General features: G+C 39.6%; 2 protein-coding genes across 4 annotated transcripts in view; both read left to right on the top strand.

The window, feature by feature from the left end:
* UGGT1 (UDP-glucose glycoprotein glucosyltransferase 1) overlaps window positions 1-17,687 on the top strand; it is a 184,855-nt gene that overhangs the window by 155,794 nt on the left and 11,374 nt on the right. The window lies entirely within an intron of this gene.
* Window positions 8,615-9,793, top strand: LOC102245876 (bromodomain testis-specific protein-like). The gene is given in 2 exon segments (XM_014550397.1): window positions 8,615-9,204; window positions 9,206-9,793. Coding segments are annotated over 2 exon segments (1,005 nt in total). The 5' UTR covers window positions 8,615-8,772; the 3' UTR covers window positions 9,779-9,793.

The following is a 17,687-nucleotide window of genomic DNA, read 5'->3' as shown; positions in this document are numbered from 1 at the left end:
TGATCCCTCCAGCTTTGTTCTTTCTCAAGATTGCTATGGCTATTCAGGGTCTTTTTTTTATTCCAGATGAATTTTTGGAGAGTTTGGATCTTGGTCTGTGAAATATGCCATTGGTATCTTAATGGGAATTGCATTGAATCTATAGATTGCTTTGGGTAGTATGGACATTTTAATGATGTTGATTCTACCAGTCCATGAACACGGTATATTCTTCCATTTGTTTATGTCTTCCTCTCTTTTTTCAATGTATACGTTTTCCAAGTATAGGTCTTTTACCTCCTTAGTTAAGTTTATTCCTAGGTATCTTAATTTTTTTAGTGCAATGTAAATGGGATTGTTTTGTTCTTTTTTTGTTTCTCTTCCTGTGTGTTCATTATTGATGTATAAAAAAGCAATAGATTTCTGGGTGTTAATTTTGTGTCCTGCTACATTGCCGAATTATTTATTAAATCTAGTAGTTTTTTGATGGAGTCTTTAGGGTTTTCTATGTACAATATCATGTCATCTGCAAATAATGACAGTTTTACTTCTTCTTTTCCAATTTGGATGCCTTTTATTTCTTCTTCTGGTCTGATTGCTATGGCTAGCACTTCCATTACTATGTTGAACAGGAGTGGAAAGAGTGGGCATCCCTGTCTTGTTCCTGTTCTTAGGGGAAATAGTTTTAGTTTTTGCCCATTGAGTCTGATGTTGGCTGTAGGTTTGTCATCTAAGACTTTCATTATGTTGAGGTATGATCCTTCTATTCCCACCTTGCTGAGAGTTTTTATCAAGAAAGGGTGTTGTATTTTGTCAAATGCTTTTTCTGCATCAATTGATATAATTATGTGATTTTTATCTCAATTTGTTTATGTGATGTATTTTTATTATTGATTTGTGTATGTTATACTATCCTTGCATCCCTGGAATAAATCCCACTTGGTCATGGTGTATGATCTTTCTTATGTGCTGGATCCATCCCACTTGGTCATGGTGTATGATCTTTCTTATGTATTGCTGGATCCGATTTGCTAGAATCTTGTTGAGGATTTTAGCATCTATGTTCATCAAGGATATTGGCCTGTAATCTTCTTTCTTTGTAGTGTGGTGTCTTTATCTGGTTTTGGGATTAGGGTAATGCTGGCTTCATAGAATGAGCTTGGAAGTGTGCCTTCCTCTTGAATTTTTTGGAACAGTTTGAGGAGGATAGATAGGTTTTAGTTCTTTGAATGTTGGTAAAACTCCCCTGTGAAGCCAGCCCAGGGTTTTTGTTTGCTGGAAATATTTTGATGACTGCTTCAATTTCCTCCATAGTTATAGGCCTATTCAGATTTTTTTATTCTTCCTGACTGAGTTATGGAAGATCCTATTTTTCTAGGAATATGTCCATTTCTTCTAGGTTGACCAGTTTTTTGGAATAGAGTTGTTCATAGTATTTTTTCATAATCCTTCATATTTCTGTGGGGTTGGTCGTTACTTCCTCTCTTTCATTTCTGACTTTTGGAGCCTCTCTCTTTGCTTCTTGGTGAGCCTGGCTAGAGGTTCATCACTCTTTGTTTATCTTTTCAAAGAACCAGCTCTTGGTTCCATTGATTTTTTTGTATTGTTTTTTGGTCTCTATGTCATTTACTTCCTCTCTGACCTTTATTTTTTCCTTCCTTCTACATATTTTTGTGGTTGTTTTTATTGTAGTTTATTTCTAACTAGTGGCCCGTTGCATGAAGATTTGCGCAATAGGCCTTCCTGACCCAGGCCTTTGGTCCGGCCACAGCAGTGAGGCTTGGCTTCTCTGCTCCGGCTGCTCCCAGCCCCTCCTTTTTTTTTTTTTTCCAGCTCCTCGAGTGGAGGCCAGGGCTGGCTGGAAGCCTGGGTCACCCCTGGCGACCCTTGAGCGGAGCCCAGGGTACGGGCTGCGACCCAGGCCCCCAGGCCCTCCTTGAGTAGAGCCCAGGGCGCAGGCTGCGACCCAGACCCCCAGCCCCTCCTTGAGCGGAGTATAGGGCCAGCGGGAAGCTTGGCTTCCTCTGTCGCTGGGAGCAACCCAAGCCTCCTGCTCGCTTCAGCTCCGTGGCCCCTGCCATCTTCAGTTGTCTTCAGTCTTCGCTCAGCACCTGCGTATGCAAATTAACCGCCATCTTGTTGGGTTATTGGGTTAATTTGCATAGTCGCTCTGATCGGCTGGTGGGTGTGGCGGAGTGATGGAGTGATGGTTAGTTTGCATGTTTCTCTTTTATTAGTGTAGATATTATGCCATTGTGATCTGAGAAGATGCTTGATATGATTTCAGTCTTCTTGAATTTGAAGAGACTTTGCCTGTGTCCCAATATGTGGTCTATCTTTGAAAATGTGCACTTGAGAAGAATGTATATTCTGTAGCTTTGGGGTGAAATGTTCTGAAGTAGTCAATTAATTCCATGTGATCTAGTGAGTTGTTTAGAATTGCTGTTTCTTTGCTGATTTTTTTGTCTAGAGGATTTATCCAGTGATGTCAGTGGGGTATTAAAGTCTCCTACTATGATTGTATTGCTGTCGATCTCTCCCTTGATATCTTATTCCAGAAGTTTTTTTATGTATTTGGGTGCTCCTGCATTGGGTGCACAGAGTTAAATCCTCTTGTTGTATCGATCACTTTAGTATTATGAAGTGGCCTTTCTTATCTCTTGTTATGGCCTTCACTTTGAAGTCTATTTTGTCAGATATAAGTATTGGTATCCCAGCTTTTTTTTTCTTTTACCTGAAAAAATTTTCCATTCCTTTGCTTTCAGTCTGTGTGAGTCCCTTGTTCTGAGGTGGGTCTCTTGTAGACAGCTTATATATGGGTCATGTTTTCTTATGCATTCAGCCACTCTATTTCTTTTGATGGGAGCATTTAGTACATTTACGTTTAAGGTTATTATTGATAGGTACTTGTTTGTAGCTATTTTCATTCTTTATGCCTGTGTTCCTTTTTTTCTTCTTTTTACAACAGTCCCTTTAACATTTCTTGCATTGCTGGCTTGGTAGTGATAAACTTCCTTAGAGTTTTTTTGTCTGCGAAGCTCCTGATTTCCCCTTCAATTTTGAATGATAGCCTTGTTGGATAGAGTATTCCTAGATTCAGTCCCTTACTTTGTATCACTTTGTATACTTCATTCCATTCCCTGCTGGCCTGTTGTGTTTCTGTTGAGAAATCATTTGATAATCTAATAGGAGATCCTTTGTAGGTAACTCTATATCTCTCTCTTGCAGCCTTTAAGATTCTCTTTTTGTGATTAATATTTGCCATTGTAATTACAACATGTCTTGGTGTGGATCTTTTGGGGTTCATCTTGTTTGAGACTCTGTGCTTGTGTGATCTTTCTTTCCCAAATCAGGGAGGTTTTCTCTGATTATTTCTTCAAATATGTTTTCTAATACTTGTTCCTCTTGTTGTCCTTCTGGCACCCCTATTATATGTATGTTACCTCATTTCACGTTGTCCCAAAACTCCCTTAAGCTCTATTCCTGCTTTCTAATTTTTTTTCTCCAGCAACTGTTCAGATTGGGTATATTTCCCTGCCCTATCTTCTAACTCACTTATTCAGTCTTCCACTTCTTCTAGTCTATTGTTGAAACCTTACATTGTGCTTTTTATTGTAGCTATATCATTTTTTATTTCCTCTAGGTTCTTACATAAGTTGTTGATTTTTCTCATCCATTTGGTTTATGAACTGTATGACCTTTACTCTGAATTCTTTTTCTGACATATTGAATGCCTTTGTTTTCTTTAGTTCCTCTTCTGGTGATTCCTCCTTTTCTTTTCTTTGGGGTTTTTCTTTGTCTCCCCATTTTTGCTATCACCAAAGGGTCCAGACGCTGTGTCATGTGGGGCCTGTGACTGAAGCGGAGGGCTTGGCGGGAGAGTGTGTGTCCTGAGAGTCACCAGAGAGCCCAGGCTCCGGGACACATGGGGCCTGTGTTAGCGGTGGTGGGTCGGCAGGAGCATTGCGTGCCTCAATAGTCACTGGAGAGCCCAGTTGCCAGGATGTGCAGGGCCTGTGCCACAGTGGCAGGTCGGGGGGAAGGTTGTGCACTCTGAGACTCACAGGAGCCTGTGGCCGAGGAAGCTAGAGTCCCGATGTCTGTGGGTCTACATCTGTGGTGGCGGGCCTTTCTTCGGAGTGGCTGTAAGGTCCCGGGTGGTGTCTGAGGCCAGTCTGGGTGGTGGTGAGGCTGGGCTGTAGTCACAGCAGCTCTCCCTTTCAAGATGGTGTGGTTTCTATGGCAATGGTGGCTGCCCGGAAGTGCTTGCAGCAGTAACAGGGGCTCCTTGTCTAAGAGGGTCCTCTCCGTCAGCCCTCAAAAGTCCTGCAGGATCTAACTGTCCCTCACTCACACACACACACACACACTCACACACACACACATCACACATGTCTACACACTCCCCTTTCGCTCCCTCACTTACTCACACTCTCTCACTGCCGTCCTGTCAGCCGCCATCTTGACTCCTAAATAAATTTTATTGATTTCAGAGAGGGAGAGGGCAAGAGATAGAAACATCAATGATGAATTAAGATAATGAGTAAAGAATTATAAGTGGCAGCAGAGTAGGTGGATGCTGTACAGACATGCTCCCAGGAACAAACTGGAATTACAACTGAAATACAGAAAGGCTTCCTGAATAATCAGGAAAGCCTGAATAATTGTGGAAAACTCACAATAGAGAACCCTGATACCCAAGGACCGAAGGTGGAGACCGCATAGAGACTGATAGGAGGGGTGGAGGCGTGAAAGGGCTGGCTGGGTACCCACAGGCGGCAACTGAAGTCCCAGAGAGATATCTCAGCTGTGGTGGGTGGGGCACTGAGAGCTCTGTAATCTAATCCCCAAGCCGGGTTCCCCAGCAGAGAGCACCAAATCTGAGGAGGGTACCCACATAACGTCTAGCTGTGAAAAGCAGTGGGGTGCTATCTGCCAGGGTGTGGCAGCTGAAAGTTTGGGCACCCTCTTGAGGAGCCAATGCACAAAAATTCACTGTGGAGTCACCCACCTTGTGCTCTGGCAGAAGGAGTGTGATGTGGACTGGACCTGTGAGAGCAGAATCCAGGACTGGGGACTTGGGTTATAGTGCTCAGAAGGCAGACACCCCAAGTTTCCTTGGCCGAGTTATTCCCTCACACAACGGAGGACATCTTTCCCACATAGACATCTGCCTTGCCTGGGGGGAAGACAGTTGACACACCCTATTGGAAAACACCTTGCTCTGAGGCCACTTAAGAGATTAAAAGTAATAATTAGCTTCTAGGCAGAAGCAACTGTCCCACCCTGTTGAAAAAAAAACTCTCCCTAAGACTGAGGGCAATTGCCTGGGGGCAATTTAAGTCGGAATCCTTAGTCTGTATACAGAGCCTGTCTCTGGAGGCTTTGAGTATTTGCTTGATCCAGTGAGTCAGAAACAGCCTTTTAACACTGTCCTGCACTAGAGATTGAGAGGTGTAGAGGATATACCTAAAACATAGTCACAAACCCAAACAGACAACCAAAATGAGGAGACAAAGAAACAACCCCCAAATGAAAAAAATAGCAAATTCTCCAGAAGAGATAAATGAAGCAGAGATAAGAAATTTATCTAAAACAAGAGTTCAGAGTAATGATGGTAAAAATGCTCAACAGTATGAAAAAAATATATATTAACTATGAAAAAAGAACAGTCTGAGATAAAGAATGACATAACACAAGTAAAAGACACATTAGAAGGAATACATAGCAGATTAGGAGAACCTGAGGATTGAATCAGTGAATTAGAAGACAGAGTTGAAAATATCAGAGAACCAAAAAGAAAAAAACAATTAAAAAACAGGAGGACAGCTTAAGGCACTTGTGGGACACCGCAAAATATAACAATATTAGAATAGCAGGTGTGCCTGAAGAGGCAGAAAGGGAGGAAGGATAGAGAAGGAGTTTGAAAAAATAATGGCAGAAAACTTCCCTAACCTGGTAAAGGAAAAAGTCACACAAGTTCAGGAGGCACAGAGAACCCCAAATAAGAAGAACCCAAACAGTTACACACCTGGACACATCATAATTAAAATGCTAATTATTAAAGACAGAGAATCTTAAAGGCAGCAAGAGAAAAGCAAACTGTTACTACAAAGGAGTTTCCATAAGGCTCACACCTGATTTCTCATCAGAAATTCTACAGGCCCGAAGGGAATGGCATGAAGTACTCAAGGTAATGAAAAGCAAGGATCTGAGACCAAGATTACTATATCCAGCAAGGCTATCATTCAAAATAGATGGTCAAATAAAGAGCTTCCCAGACCAAAAAAAGGCTAAAAGAGTACATCATCACCAAGCCAGCATTACAAGAAATGCTAAAGGGACTGCTGTAAGGGATTGCTGAGAAGAAGAAACAGAAAAATCTAGCCATACAGAATTAAAATGGCTATAAATAAGTACCTCTCAATTATAACCCTAAATTTAAATGGATTAAATGCTCCAATCAAAAGACATAGGGTAGTTGGATGGAAACAAAAACATGACCCAACTATATGCTGTCTACAAGAGACCCACTTCAGAACAGAAGAAACACACATGGAGCCGCCATCGGGGCGAGAGTTGGCGGCAACGGTTGGTGGAGAACCGCTGCCTGCACCATTTTATCCTGTGCAAGCTCCAGGGGGTGATCAGACAAGATCCTTCTTACAAGACAGGGAGAGAAAGACAGAGAAGTATTGATGTGAGAGAAACACATTGACAAGCCCTGAGCTGGGGAGGATCCTGTAATCGAGAAATGTACAGACTTTTCCTGCTAAGAGGTCAATTTGTGTCTTAGAAAAACAGAAATACTGTGAAAGATTGAAATAACCTAAATCATCCAAAACTAAGGCATACATAATGAAACAACTTCTAGTACTTACATAGAAAAAGGACATGTATTTTTAGACATTAGAATATCAGAATTTGAAGCAATTAAGAATGTCTCTGCCAAGTAGAGAAATAGCTATTATTAACCCTCCACCACCAGAGTATATAAATACTAAGAAAAATGGGAGATTGACACATCAACTGCAGTATCTACAAAAAGTTATCTTGAAGGCTTTATGAAAGCATAGCTTTTCCTGGCCTTTTCAGCAGCCTGTGGATGCCATGAAACTAGAGTTGCCTGATTATTACACCATTATCAAAAACCCAATGGGTTTAAGTACAATTAAGAAGCGCTTGGAAAATAAGTATTATGTGAAGGCTTCAGAATGCATAGAAGACTTCAGAACAATGTTCTCGAGTTGTTATTTATACAATAAGCCTTGGAATGCCCTCCTTTCTTATCTCTAAACACTTAATATAGGTGGTCAAATAATTATTGGCTATGTTTGTGAATCCTGTAATTTTTCATTTATTTAGAGAAAAATGGACAACCAAGAATATAAGGATGCATATGAATTTGCTGCAGATGTTAGATTAATGTTCATGAATTGCTACAGATACAATCCTCCAGATCATGAAGTAGTGACAATGGCAAGAATGCTCCAGGTAAGTTGTTACCTGTGCTAAAGAATAACACCCAAGTACTAAAATACAATTTTTAAATTGGTGGGATGGTTTGTTTCTTGAGGTATAGCATCCTTTAGTAGCAAATCTTTTAACAAAGTGCCCACCATATAGAGGATATTGGGGAAAATATTAGTGAAACGGGGACAGTAGATATCTCAGATAGGGTTGACTGGAGCCCATGTCCCACTAAAGGAAAGACCTAAGGACTTTTGAGGCTGAACTATTGGGAGGTAGTAGACTGCCAACCACAGGGCAGGAGATCTGTGAAAGAAGATTCTCAATATTACTTGGTCTGCGTTACGTGAAAAAAGTGAGAAATGTTGCTATGGTTGGCTGGAGGGTAAGCATGAGTCTTATATTTCTTCTTCTGGTAATTGTTATCTAGTTTTATAGAGATATAATTGGCATGTAACACTGTATATGTTTTAAGTTTTACACATAATGACCTGATAAATGTATATATTACAAAATGATGACCACAAGGAAAACCAGAACTGTTATAAAAATATGACACCAAAATGTAGCTTTTGTTAAAGGGACAGTGCTGCATTAAATAAAAAATACATAAAACCTTAACAGTCTGATTTTCCATTATAGGATGTTTTTGAAATGCATTTTGCAAAGATCCCAGATGAACCTGTTGAAAGTAAGCCTGTATATAATATCAAAACAGATACCACAAAATCCCTTGGTAGAGAAAGCAGTACTGAAACTTCCTCTGAAGATAATTCTTCTGGTGATTCTGAAGATGACCAAGTTCAGTGTATTGCAAGGCTTCAGAAGCAGCTTAAAGCTGTTCATCAGCAACTGCAGGTTCTATCCCAAGTACTACTCCATAAGCTAAAAAAAAAAAAAAAAAAAAAAAAAAAAAAAATGACAAATCTAAACAGGAAAAGAAAAAAAGAAAGGTTAATAACACAGATGAAAATCCAAGAAAGAAGTTTAAGCAAATGAAATTAAAGGAGAAATCTAAGAGCAATGATCAAAAGAAGAGGGAACAATCAGTGTTGGCTCTGAAGTCTGAGGATGAAGATAATGCTGAACCTATGAGCCATGATGAGAAAAGGCGGTTAAGTTTGGATATAAACAAACTCCCTGGAGATAAACTTGGAAAAGTCGTTCATATAATACAGTCAAGAGAACCTTCACTGAGAAATTCCAACCATGAGGAGATAGAAATAGACTTTAAAACACTGAAAACAACAACACTGAGAGCTAGAAAAATATGTTGCTGCATGTCTAAGAAAAAGACCATTAAAACCTCGTGGTAAGAAAATAATGAAGCCAAATGAAGAACTTCATGCACAGAAAAAACAGGAGCTGGAAAAGCAATTAGTAGATGTCAATAATCAGTTAAATTCCAGAAAATGCCAAACAAAATCTGAGAAAACGCCATCATCCACAGCTGTTGTTGGAATTGGTTCCCGGTTGAGAGACAGCAGCAGCAGTTCGTCAGAGTCTGAAAGTAGTAGCAGTGATTCAGTTACTTCAGACAGCAGTGATTCCGAATCAGAAATGTTACCTAAATTTACTGAGGTGAAACAGAATGGAACTTCTTCTAAAGAGAAAGTAAAGATACAGTCTACTATGCGAGATACAACCTCTAGCACTATTGCCCTTTTTCATCAGACTACACATTCAAGTGGAACCGCACCAGATCACCACCAGTTAGCAATTAATCATCAAGAATTAGAACATAAACCGAGTGTCGAAAAACATTTCACCTTTACAAATCCTGCCTTTCTCAGGTGGTTCTGAAAATCACTTGAATGGCCTAACTGTGATGCATCAGTCTGGGGATGACACAATGGTGGTCGAGTCTGAATGTCAAGTTTCTGTGCAGAAGGATATAAAAATCAAGAATGCTGACTCTTGGAAAAGTTTAGGCAAACCAGTTAAAACTTCAGGTGTATGGAAATCCTCAGATGAGCTCTTCAACCAGTTTAGAAAAGCAGCAATAGAGAAGGAAGTAAAAGCTCGAACACAGGAACTAATACGGAAACATCTGGAAAAGAATACAACGGAACCCAAAGTACTTCAAGAAAATCAAAGGCACCCTGGCTCCACTCTAGAATCCTTTTCAAATAAGATGCCAAACAAGTGCCTTGGAGACCAGCAAAAAGAACATCAGCAGTCATTGGAAGTTCAAGAAAACAGTAGACTTGGGCTTCTCAAAGACCATAATTTAGAGCAAGAGCGGAGGAGGAGAGAAGCAATGGCTGATACCATTGATATGACTCTTCAGTGTGACATTATGACAATGTTTGAAAACAACTTTGATTAAAACTCAGTTTTTGAATTAACCATCAACTTAAAATGAATGATATAAAAGATTAAGAAAGATTAAGATGGATATGGCAAAATGATTGCTTTTAGACACCAAGACACCAATATTAATGTTGTATTTTGACTGCTCTAAAATGATTAAACAATTTTCACTACATTTCTTGATAGGTATATGTTCATTTTTTAATGACATTACAGGAACTTTTATAATATTGGATCCCTAAAAATTGAATAAATTCCCAGATGTTATTAAAAAAAAAAAAGAAAGAAAGAAACACATGATGAAAGTGAAGGGATGGAAAAAATTTTTCCATGCAAACGGAAAAAAAAAGGTGGAGTAGCAATACTCATATCTGACAAGATAGACTTTAAATTGAAGGCCATCATAAGAGATAACAAAGTATTATATAGACAACTATATAATACTAAAAGGATCGATCCAACAAGAGGATATAACCTGGGTAAACATATAATGCACCCAATATAGGTGCACCTAAATGTATAAAAAAAATTTGTAGAGGGTTTTAATGGAGAGATCAACAACAATACAGTCATAGTAGGGGACTTTAACAACCCTCTGACTTCACTTGACAGATCTTCCAGACAAAAACTTAACAAGGAATCAGAGACTCTAAAGGACACACTGGATCAGATGGATTTAATAGACATTTATAGAACATTTCATCCCAATGCAGCAAAATATACATTCTTTTCAAGTGCACTTGGATCATTCACAAAGATATAACACATGTTAGGACACAAAACAAGTCTTTACAAGTTTAAGAAGATTGAAATCATATCAAGCATCTTCTCAGATCACAGTGGAATGAAATGAGAAATCAACTAGAGTAAAAACACCCAAAAACATTCAAACACATGGAGGCCAAATAGCACATTATTAAACAATGAATGGGTTATCAGCAAGATCAAGAGAGAAATAAAAAAAAAAAACTTCCTGGAAACAAATGAAAATGAACACACAACAACCCAAAATCTCTGGGACACAGCAAAGGCAGTCCTGAGAGGGAAGTTCATAGCACTACAGGCATACCTCAAAAAAGAAAAGAGAAGAGAAAGAAAGAAAATCATCAATAAACTATTTAACCCTACAACTTAAAGAACTAGAAAGAGAACAACAAGAAAAGCCCAGGATAAGTAAAGGAAGGAAATAATAAAGATTAGAGCAGAAATAACATAGAGACTAAAAAAAAAAAGTCAATGAGACCAAGAGCTAGTTCTTTGAAAGGATAAACAAAATTGATAAACCATTAGCCAGACTCATCAAGAAACAGAGGGAGGATCCAAGTAAATCAGAAATGAAAGTCGAGAAGTAACCACGGACACCACAGAAATACTGTGAACAAGCTGGACAATGTGGATGAAATTCCTAGAAAAATACAATCTTTCAAAACTGAATCAGGAAGAATCAAAAAACCTGAATAGGCCAATAACCAATGAAATAGAAGCAGTAATAATAAAAACTCAAAAATCAAAAGCTCAGGTTCAGATGGCTTCACAGGGGAATTTTTCCAAACATTCAAAGAAAAACACCTATACTTCTCAAACTATTTCAGAAAACCCAAGAGGAAGGAACACTTCCAAACTCTTTTTATGAGCCCAGTATTATCCTAATTCCAAAACCAGATAAAGACACTACAAAGAAAGAGAACAGGCCAATAATATCCCTGATAAACATGGATGCTAAAATCCTCAACAAAATATTAGAAAACCAGATAAAGACACTACAAAGAAAGAGAATTACAGGCCAATATCCCTGATAAACATGGATGCTAAAATCCTCAACAAAATATTAGCAAATTGCATCCAGCAATATATTAAAAAGATCACACCCATGACCAAGTGGGATTTATTCTAGTGATGCAAGGCTGGTACAATATTCACAAATCAAAAGACGTGATACATCACATAGATTGGAAGACAAAAATCACATGATTATATCAATAGACGCAGAAAAAGTGTTCGACAAGATCCAACACCCATTTTTTGATAACTCTCAGCAAAGTTGGAATAGAGGGAGCATAACTCAACATGATAAAGGCCATGTATGACAAACCTACAGCCAACATCATACTCAATGGGAAAAAAACAAACCATTTCCCCTAAGAACAGGAACAAGACAGGGATGCCCACTTTCACCACTCCTGTTCAACATAGTACTGGAAATGCTAGCCATAGTGATTAGACAAGAAGAAGAAATAAAAGGCATCCAATTTGGAAAAGAAGTAAAACTCTCATTATTCACAGATGACATGATATTGTACATAGAAACTGTACATGATATTGACATGATATTGTACATGGACTCCATCAAAAAACTACTAGACTTAATAAATGAATTTAGCAATGTAGGAGGATATAAAATTAACATCTAGAAACCTATGGCTTTTTTATACACCAATAATGAACAAACAGAAAGAAACTTTAAAAAAAAAAAATCCCATTGCACCAAAAAAGTTTGGATACCTAGGAATAAACTTAACTAAGGAGGTAAAAGACCTGTATTCAGAAAACTACAGGACATTGAAAAAGGAGATAAAAGAAGGCATAAACAAATGGAAGAATATACCATGTTCATTGATTGGTAGAATCAACATCATTAAAATGTCCATACTACCCAAAGCAATCTATAGATTCAGTGCAATCCCTGTTAATATATCAATGGAATATTTCACAGACCTAGAACAAACTCTCCTAAAATTCATATGGAATAAAAAAAGACCCCAAATAGCTGCAGCAATCCTGAGAAAGAAGAACAAAGTTGGAGGGATCACAATGCCAGATATTGAGCTTTACTACAAAGCCACTCTTCTCAAAACTGCCTTGTACTGGCACAAAAACAGACATATAGACCAATGAAACAGAACAGAGAACCCAGAAATCGACACAAGCCATTATGTTCAATATTTGACAAAGGAGGCAAGAACATAGAATGGAGTCAAGACAAGTCTCTTCAATAAATGATGTTGGGAAAATTGGACATATATATGCAAAAGAAAAATGAAACTAGATTACCAACTTACACCATACATAAAAATAAACTCAAAATGGATAAAGGACTTAAACATAAGACGGGAAAACATAAAAATCTTACAAGAATCCATAGGCAGCACAATATTAGACATATGTCAAAGCAATATCTCCTAAGGCAGTGGTTCTCAACCTTCCTAATGCCACGACCCTTTAATACAGTTCCTCATGTTGTGGTGACCCCCAACCATAAAATTATTTTCGTTGCTACTTCATAACTGTAATTTTGCTACTGTTATGAATCTTAATGTAAATATCTGATGTGCAGGATGTATTTTCATTGTTACAAATTGAACATAATTAAAGCATAGTGATTAATCACAAAAACAATATGTAATTATATATGTGTTTTCCGATGGTCTTAGGCCACCCCTGTGAAGGGTTGTTCGACCCCTAAAGGGGTCTCGACGCACAGGTTGAGAACCACTGTCCTAAGGTATTGGAAACTAAAGAGAAAATAAACAAATGGAACTACATCAAAATAAAAAGCTTCTGCACAGCAAAAGAAACCAACAAAACAAGAAAGCCCATGCATTGGAGAATATATTTGCCAATGTTATCCCCGATAAGGTTTTAATCTCCAAAATTTACAAGGAACCCATACAACTTAAAAAAAGGAAGACAAACAATCCAATCAAAAAATGGGCAAAGGACCTAGACACTTTACAAAAGAGGACATAAAGAAGGCCAAGAGATATATGAAAACATGCTCAAAGTCACTAATCATCCAAGAGATGAAATCAAAACAACAATGAGGTACCATCTCACACCTGTCAGAATTATTATCAACAAATGACAAGTGCTGGCGAGGATGTGGAGAAAAAGGAACCCTCGTGCACTGCTGGTGGGAATGCAGACTGGTGCAGCCACTGTGGAAACAGTATGGCGTTTCCTCAAAAAATTAAAAATGCAACTCCCATTTGACCCAATATTCCCACTTCTAGGAATATACCCCAATAAATAAGAAACAGCAGTCAGAAAGGATATATGCACCCCTATGTTCATAGCAGCACAATTTACAATAGCTAAGATCTGGAAACAGCCTAAGTGCCCATCAGCAGATGAGTGGATTAAAAAATTGTGGTACATCTACACAATGGAATACTATGCTACTGTGAAAAAGAAGGAACTCTTACCATTTGCAACAGCATGGATGGACCTGGAGAGCATTATGCTAAGCGAAATAAGCCAGTCGGAGAAAGATAAATATCACATGATCTCACTCATTTGTGGAATCTAATGAACAACATAAACTGGTGAACAAAAATAGAGCCAGAGGGGGGGGAAAATATTTTAAAATACATACATAATGGCATTACAAGACTATAGTAAGAATGAATTGTGGGAGAGTTCTGAGACAAATGCTGAGCTCTACGCAAGTTAGTTTAAGTAGCTGGAGCTTCAGTGTATCTATAATTTTCATAGTACATGATAAGTAAGTGCATTGTTAGACTTTACTAAATGAGAGGAGTAGTGAGCTGGTTACTTTAAATAATATATCATCACCAAATTTTAATGCATTGTGAAAAATCTTATTTTTCTACATTTTTTGGCCTGTGTTTTACTAATGAAAATACCATATAATTTTTCTTTGTAAATTTTAAAATAAATATATATATATATGTATATATGTGTATATATAATATGTATATATGTGTGTGTGTAATCAGAGGAATGGGCTACTAAGATTCACCTGCCAAGTAAGCCAATGGACCAACAGGGACATCCCCAAGGCTGAAATCCTAATACACCCATATCCTACATAATAAAGAGGTAATACACAAATTGACCCTCACGCCCTCACAAAGATGACTGCCTATGACCAGGCCAGCAGGGGGGTTAATGAGGGAAGATCAAATGACTGAACAAGCAGGCTGCGTGGGGCGACCAGGCAGGCAGGGGAGGCAGTTGGGGGCGACCAGGTCAGCAGCGGGGGGCAGTTTGGGGTGACCATGTTGGCAGGCAGAGGCGGTTAGGGGTGATCAGTCTGGCAGGGGTGCCAGTAAGGGGTAATCAGGCAGGCAGGCAGGTAAGCAGTTGGGAGCCAGCAGTACTGGATTGTGAGAGGGATGTCTGAGGGGTCCCAGATTTGAGAGGGTGCGGGCTGGGCTGAGGGGACCCCCCCCCCGCATAAATTTCGTGCACTGGGCCTCTAGAGTATATTATAAAAACCCAGTGGTCCTAACACCATAATGACCAAAGACTGCTCATCAGGAGGCTGTGTGCGTAGTAAGGCACGTATGGATGGGCAGGGCTGTGTTCGCAGCGAGGTACACACGGGTGGGCGGGGATTAGACTCTGGGTCCCACAGTGCGATGGGACTTGACTCTGGGTCTCACGGCGTGGTGGGACTCTAGGGAGTTGCACGTCGCGGCAGGGTCTGGGGTACCGGGCCTTGCGCGATTTTCCGCAGGTCTGGGTCTCGCACGATTTCACACATTGGGTCACTAGTATTCCATAAAGGGCAGCTCAAAAATATTCTGAACATCAATGCGGTGGCTAGGATTAAAAATAGGTCATGAATAATTCAAATAGTGAATAATCCATTGGAGATTAAAAATGATTTCCAATAGGTCCTAGAGTTAGCAGAGGTTAAGGGTGAAGGGAGGATTCAGAATCATGAGGATCCGTGAGACATATAAACAGGTTATTTATGTGAGTGAACTTTATCTTACTGTTTGGACATTGCTCACAAAACGTTCTCATACATACTTTTTAATCTCCTGAATACATTTTAAATAAATTTTAATATTTTTACATTATGTTAGCTTTTGTTATATAACTTCTTCAGAAAGTAAAGGAAGTGGAACTTTTATTTTAAAATCAAAAAACATCAATGATAAGGGAATACTTTCTTGCTTTTTGTCTATTTTGACTTGCATGTCTCTTCATTTTCATTGTAAACTAAACATTTGAAATAATATAGTATGCCAACTCTGGATATGAGATTTCCCCCTTCTCCAGGGTTTGTTGTTGCTGCTTGTTGTACTAGTTGTATGTTTTGTGCCTTCTAAGCTAGTTCTGTGAAGTCTGCATTGTTCGTCTCCCTGATTTGCTGTTAGTGGTTAGCTAAAATTGAACAGAGATTTCCTTAAGTGCTCAGAACCACCAAAACTCCCCCAGTTTTTGGCAAGGGCCTGCAGTTGCATATTGGGGCACATCCTCAACAGCCAATCAATCACGTTAGAACTCTACCTTAGCCATCACTTGCTCCTTGTATGGAGCCTTAAGGTCAGCCAGAGGTGAAAGCTTAGGGCCATCTTGATTATGCACACAGCCCTAAGCATACGCAGGGCATTACACATGTACATGGTCTTCTGTATTCCCAGGAATATGTCTTTTCTTTTCAAAGTATCCTATGGACATCTCATTGGTTAGTTTCTCTTTCAAAGATTTTTGTTTATTCTGTTCTTTGCTCTACTTCAGGCAGCCTCAGGAAGCTTAATACATTCAAGAAGTACTTCCAAGGAGAAGATTTTAGCACTGGGCAAGTTCAGTAGAGAGAAGCTTTGATGGCGCAGTCTTCCAGTTAGGTCAAATAATGACTGCTTTGTGAACGATGCTTTGAAAGTCCTCCATCCTTCTTCCTCTTGTATGGTAATGCAGGCTATTGATTTTTGAACTTGGAGGAGGTGAATGGGAGTAGGGTAAAAGTTAAAATTCCACAAAACCACAGTTCTTACCGATATGCAACCATGTTGGTTGACTTTTAGATGCTCCTTGGGTTGCTGCAAGCCTTTGGTTAATTTCCAGAGTTCTGAAAAAATAACTCTATTTTTGCCGATTTTGGTGTTGCTTTTATGGAGAGGTTAACTTTCATAGCTCCTTACTCTGGCATTTTTGCTGTCATTGCTCTGATAGATTATGATTTTATTTTACATTTTCATAATTAATAATTAAGTTGAGTACCACTTTGTATGTTTTCAGCTCTTTCGATATTCTCTTTTGTGATGTGCTTATTTAAGTATTTGGGTTGATTGGTGTTTTCCTTTTTGATTTATGAACATTCTTTATATATACTTACTGGAGGCCTGGTGCATGAATTCGTGCATGGATGAAGTCCCAAGGGGTTGGGGGGGAGGGGCCGGTGGGACTTCCTTGTCGGCCCGGGATCCAGATCCGTCCCACTGATGTTTGTGTCAGTTTTCAGGAGCCACCTTTGGCCACTTTTTTATTTATTTTATTTATTTTAATATATTTTATTGATTTCTTTTACAGAGAGGAAGGGAGAGGGATAGAAAGTTAGAAACATCAATGAGAGAGAAACATTGATCAGCTGCCTCCTGCACACCTCCTATTGGGGATGTGCCCGTAATCAAGGTACATGCCCTTGACCAGAATCGAACCTGGGACCCTTCAGTCAGCAGGCCGACACTCGATCCACTGAGCCAAACTGGTTAGGGCTCTGCAGCCGCTTTTATATCCTTTCTTCCTTAGGGAGCATCTAGGGAGGGGAAGTGGCCGTGGTGCCTTGAGGCTGACTTCCAGGAGTCTGGCGGCACTGTCAGGATCTTGCTGGCGGCACTGGTCCATCTGTGCCTGGTGTGTTCTCTGGAGATTGGACCTGCAGGACTACTGAGGGAGTGAGTGGCTGCCGCCAGGCCTGTGGGCCACTGGGACGGGTCTGTCAGCTGAGCAATGCTCCCACTATGGAAGCGCACTGACCACCAGGGGGCAGCTCCTGTGTTGAGTGTCTGCCCCCTGGTGGTCAGTGCATGTCATAGCGACCGGTCATTCCAGTTGTAACAGCCGCTTAGGCTTTTATATATGTACTAGAGGCCCGGTGCACAAAAATTTGTGCACTGCGGGGGGGGTCCCTCAGCCCGGTCTGTGCCCTCTCACAGTCTGGGACCCCTCAG

The sequence above is a fragment of the Myotis brandtii genome, unplaced genomic scaffold, assembly GCF_000412655.1.
Source record: "Myotis brandtii unplaced genomic scaffold, ASM41265v1 scaffold600, whole genome shotgun sequence".
Taxonomy (NCBI): Eukaryota; Metazoa; Chordata; class Mammalia; order Chiroptera; family Vespertilionidae; genus Myotis; species Myotis brandtii.
This window is presented reverse-complemented; position numbering and strand designations above follow the sequence as displayed.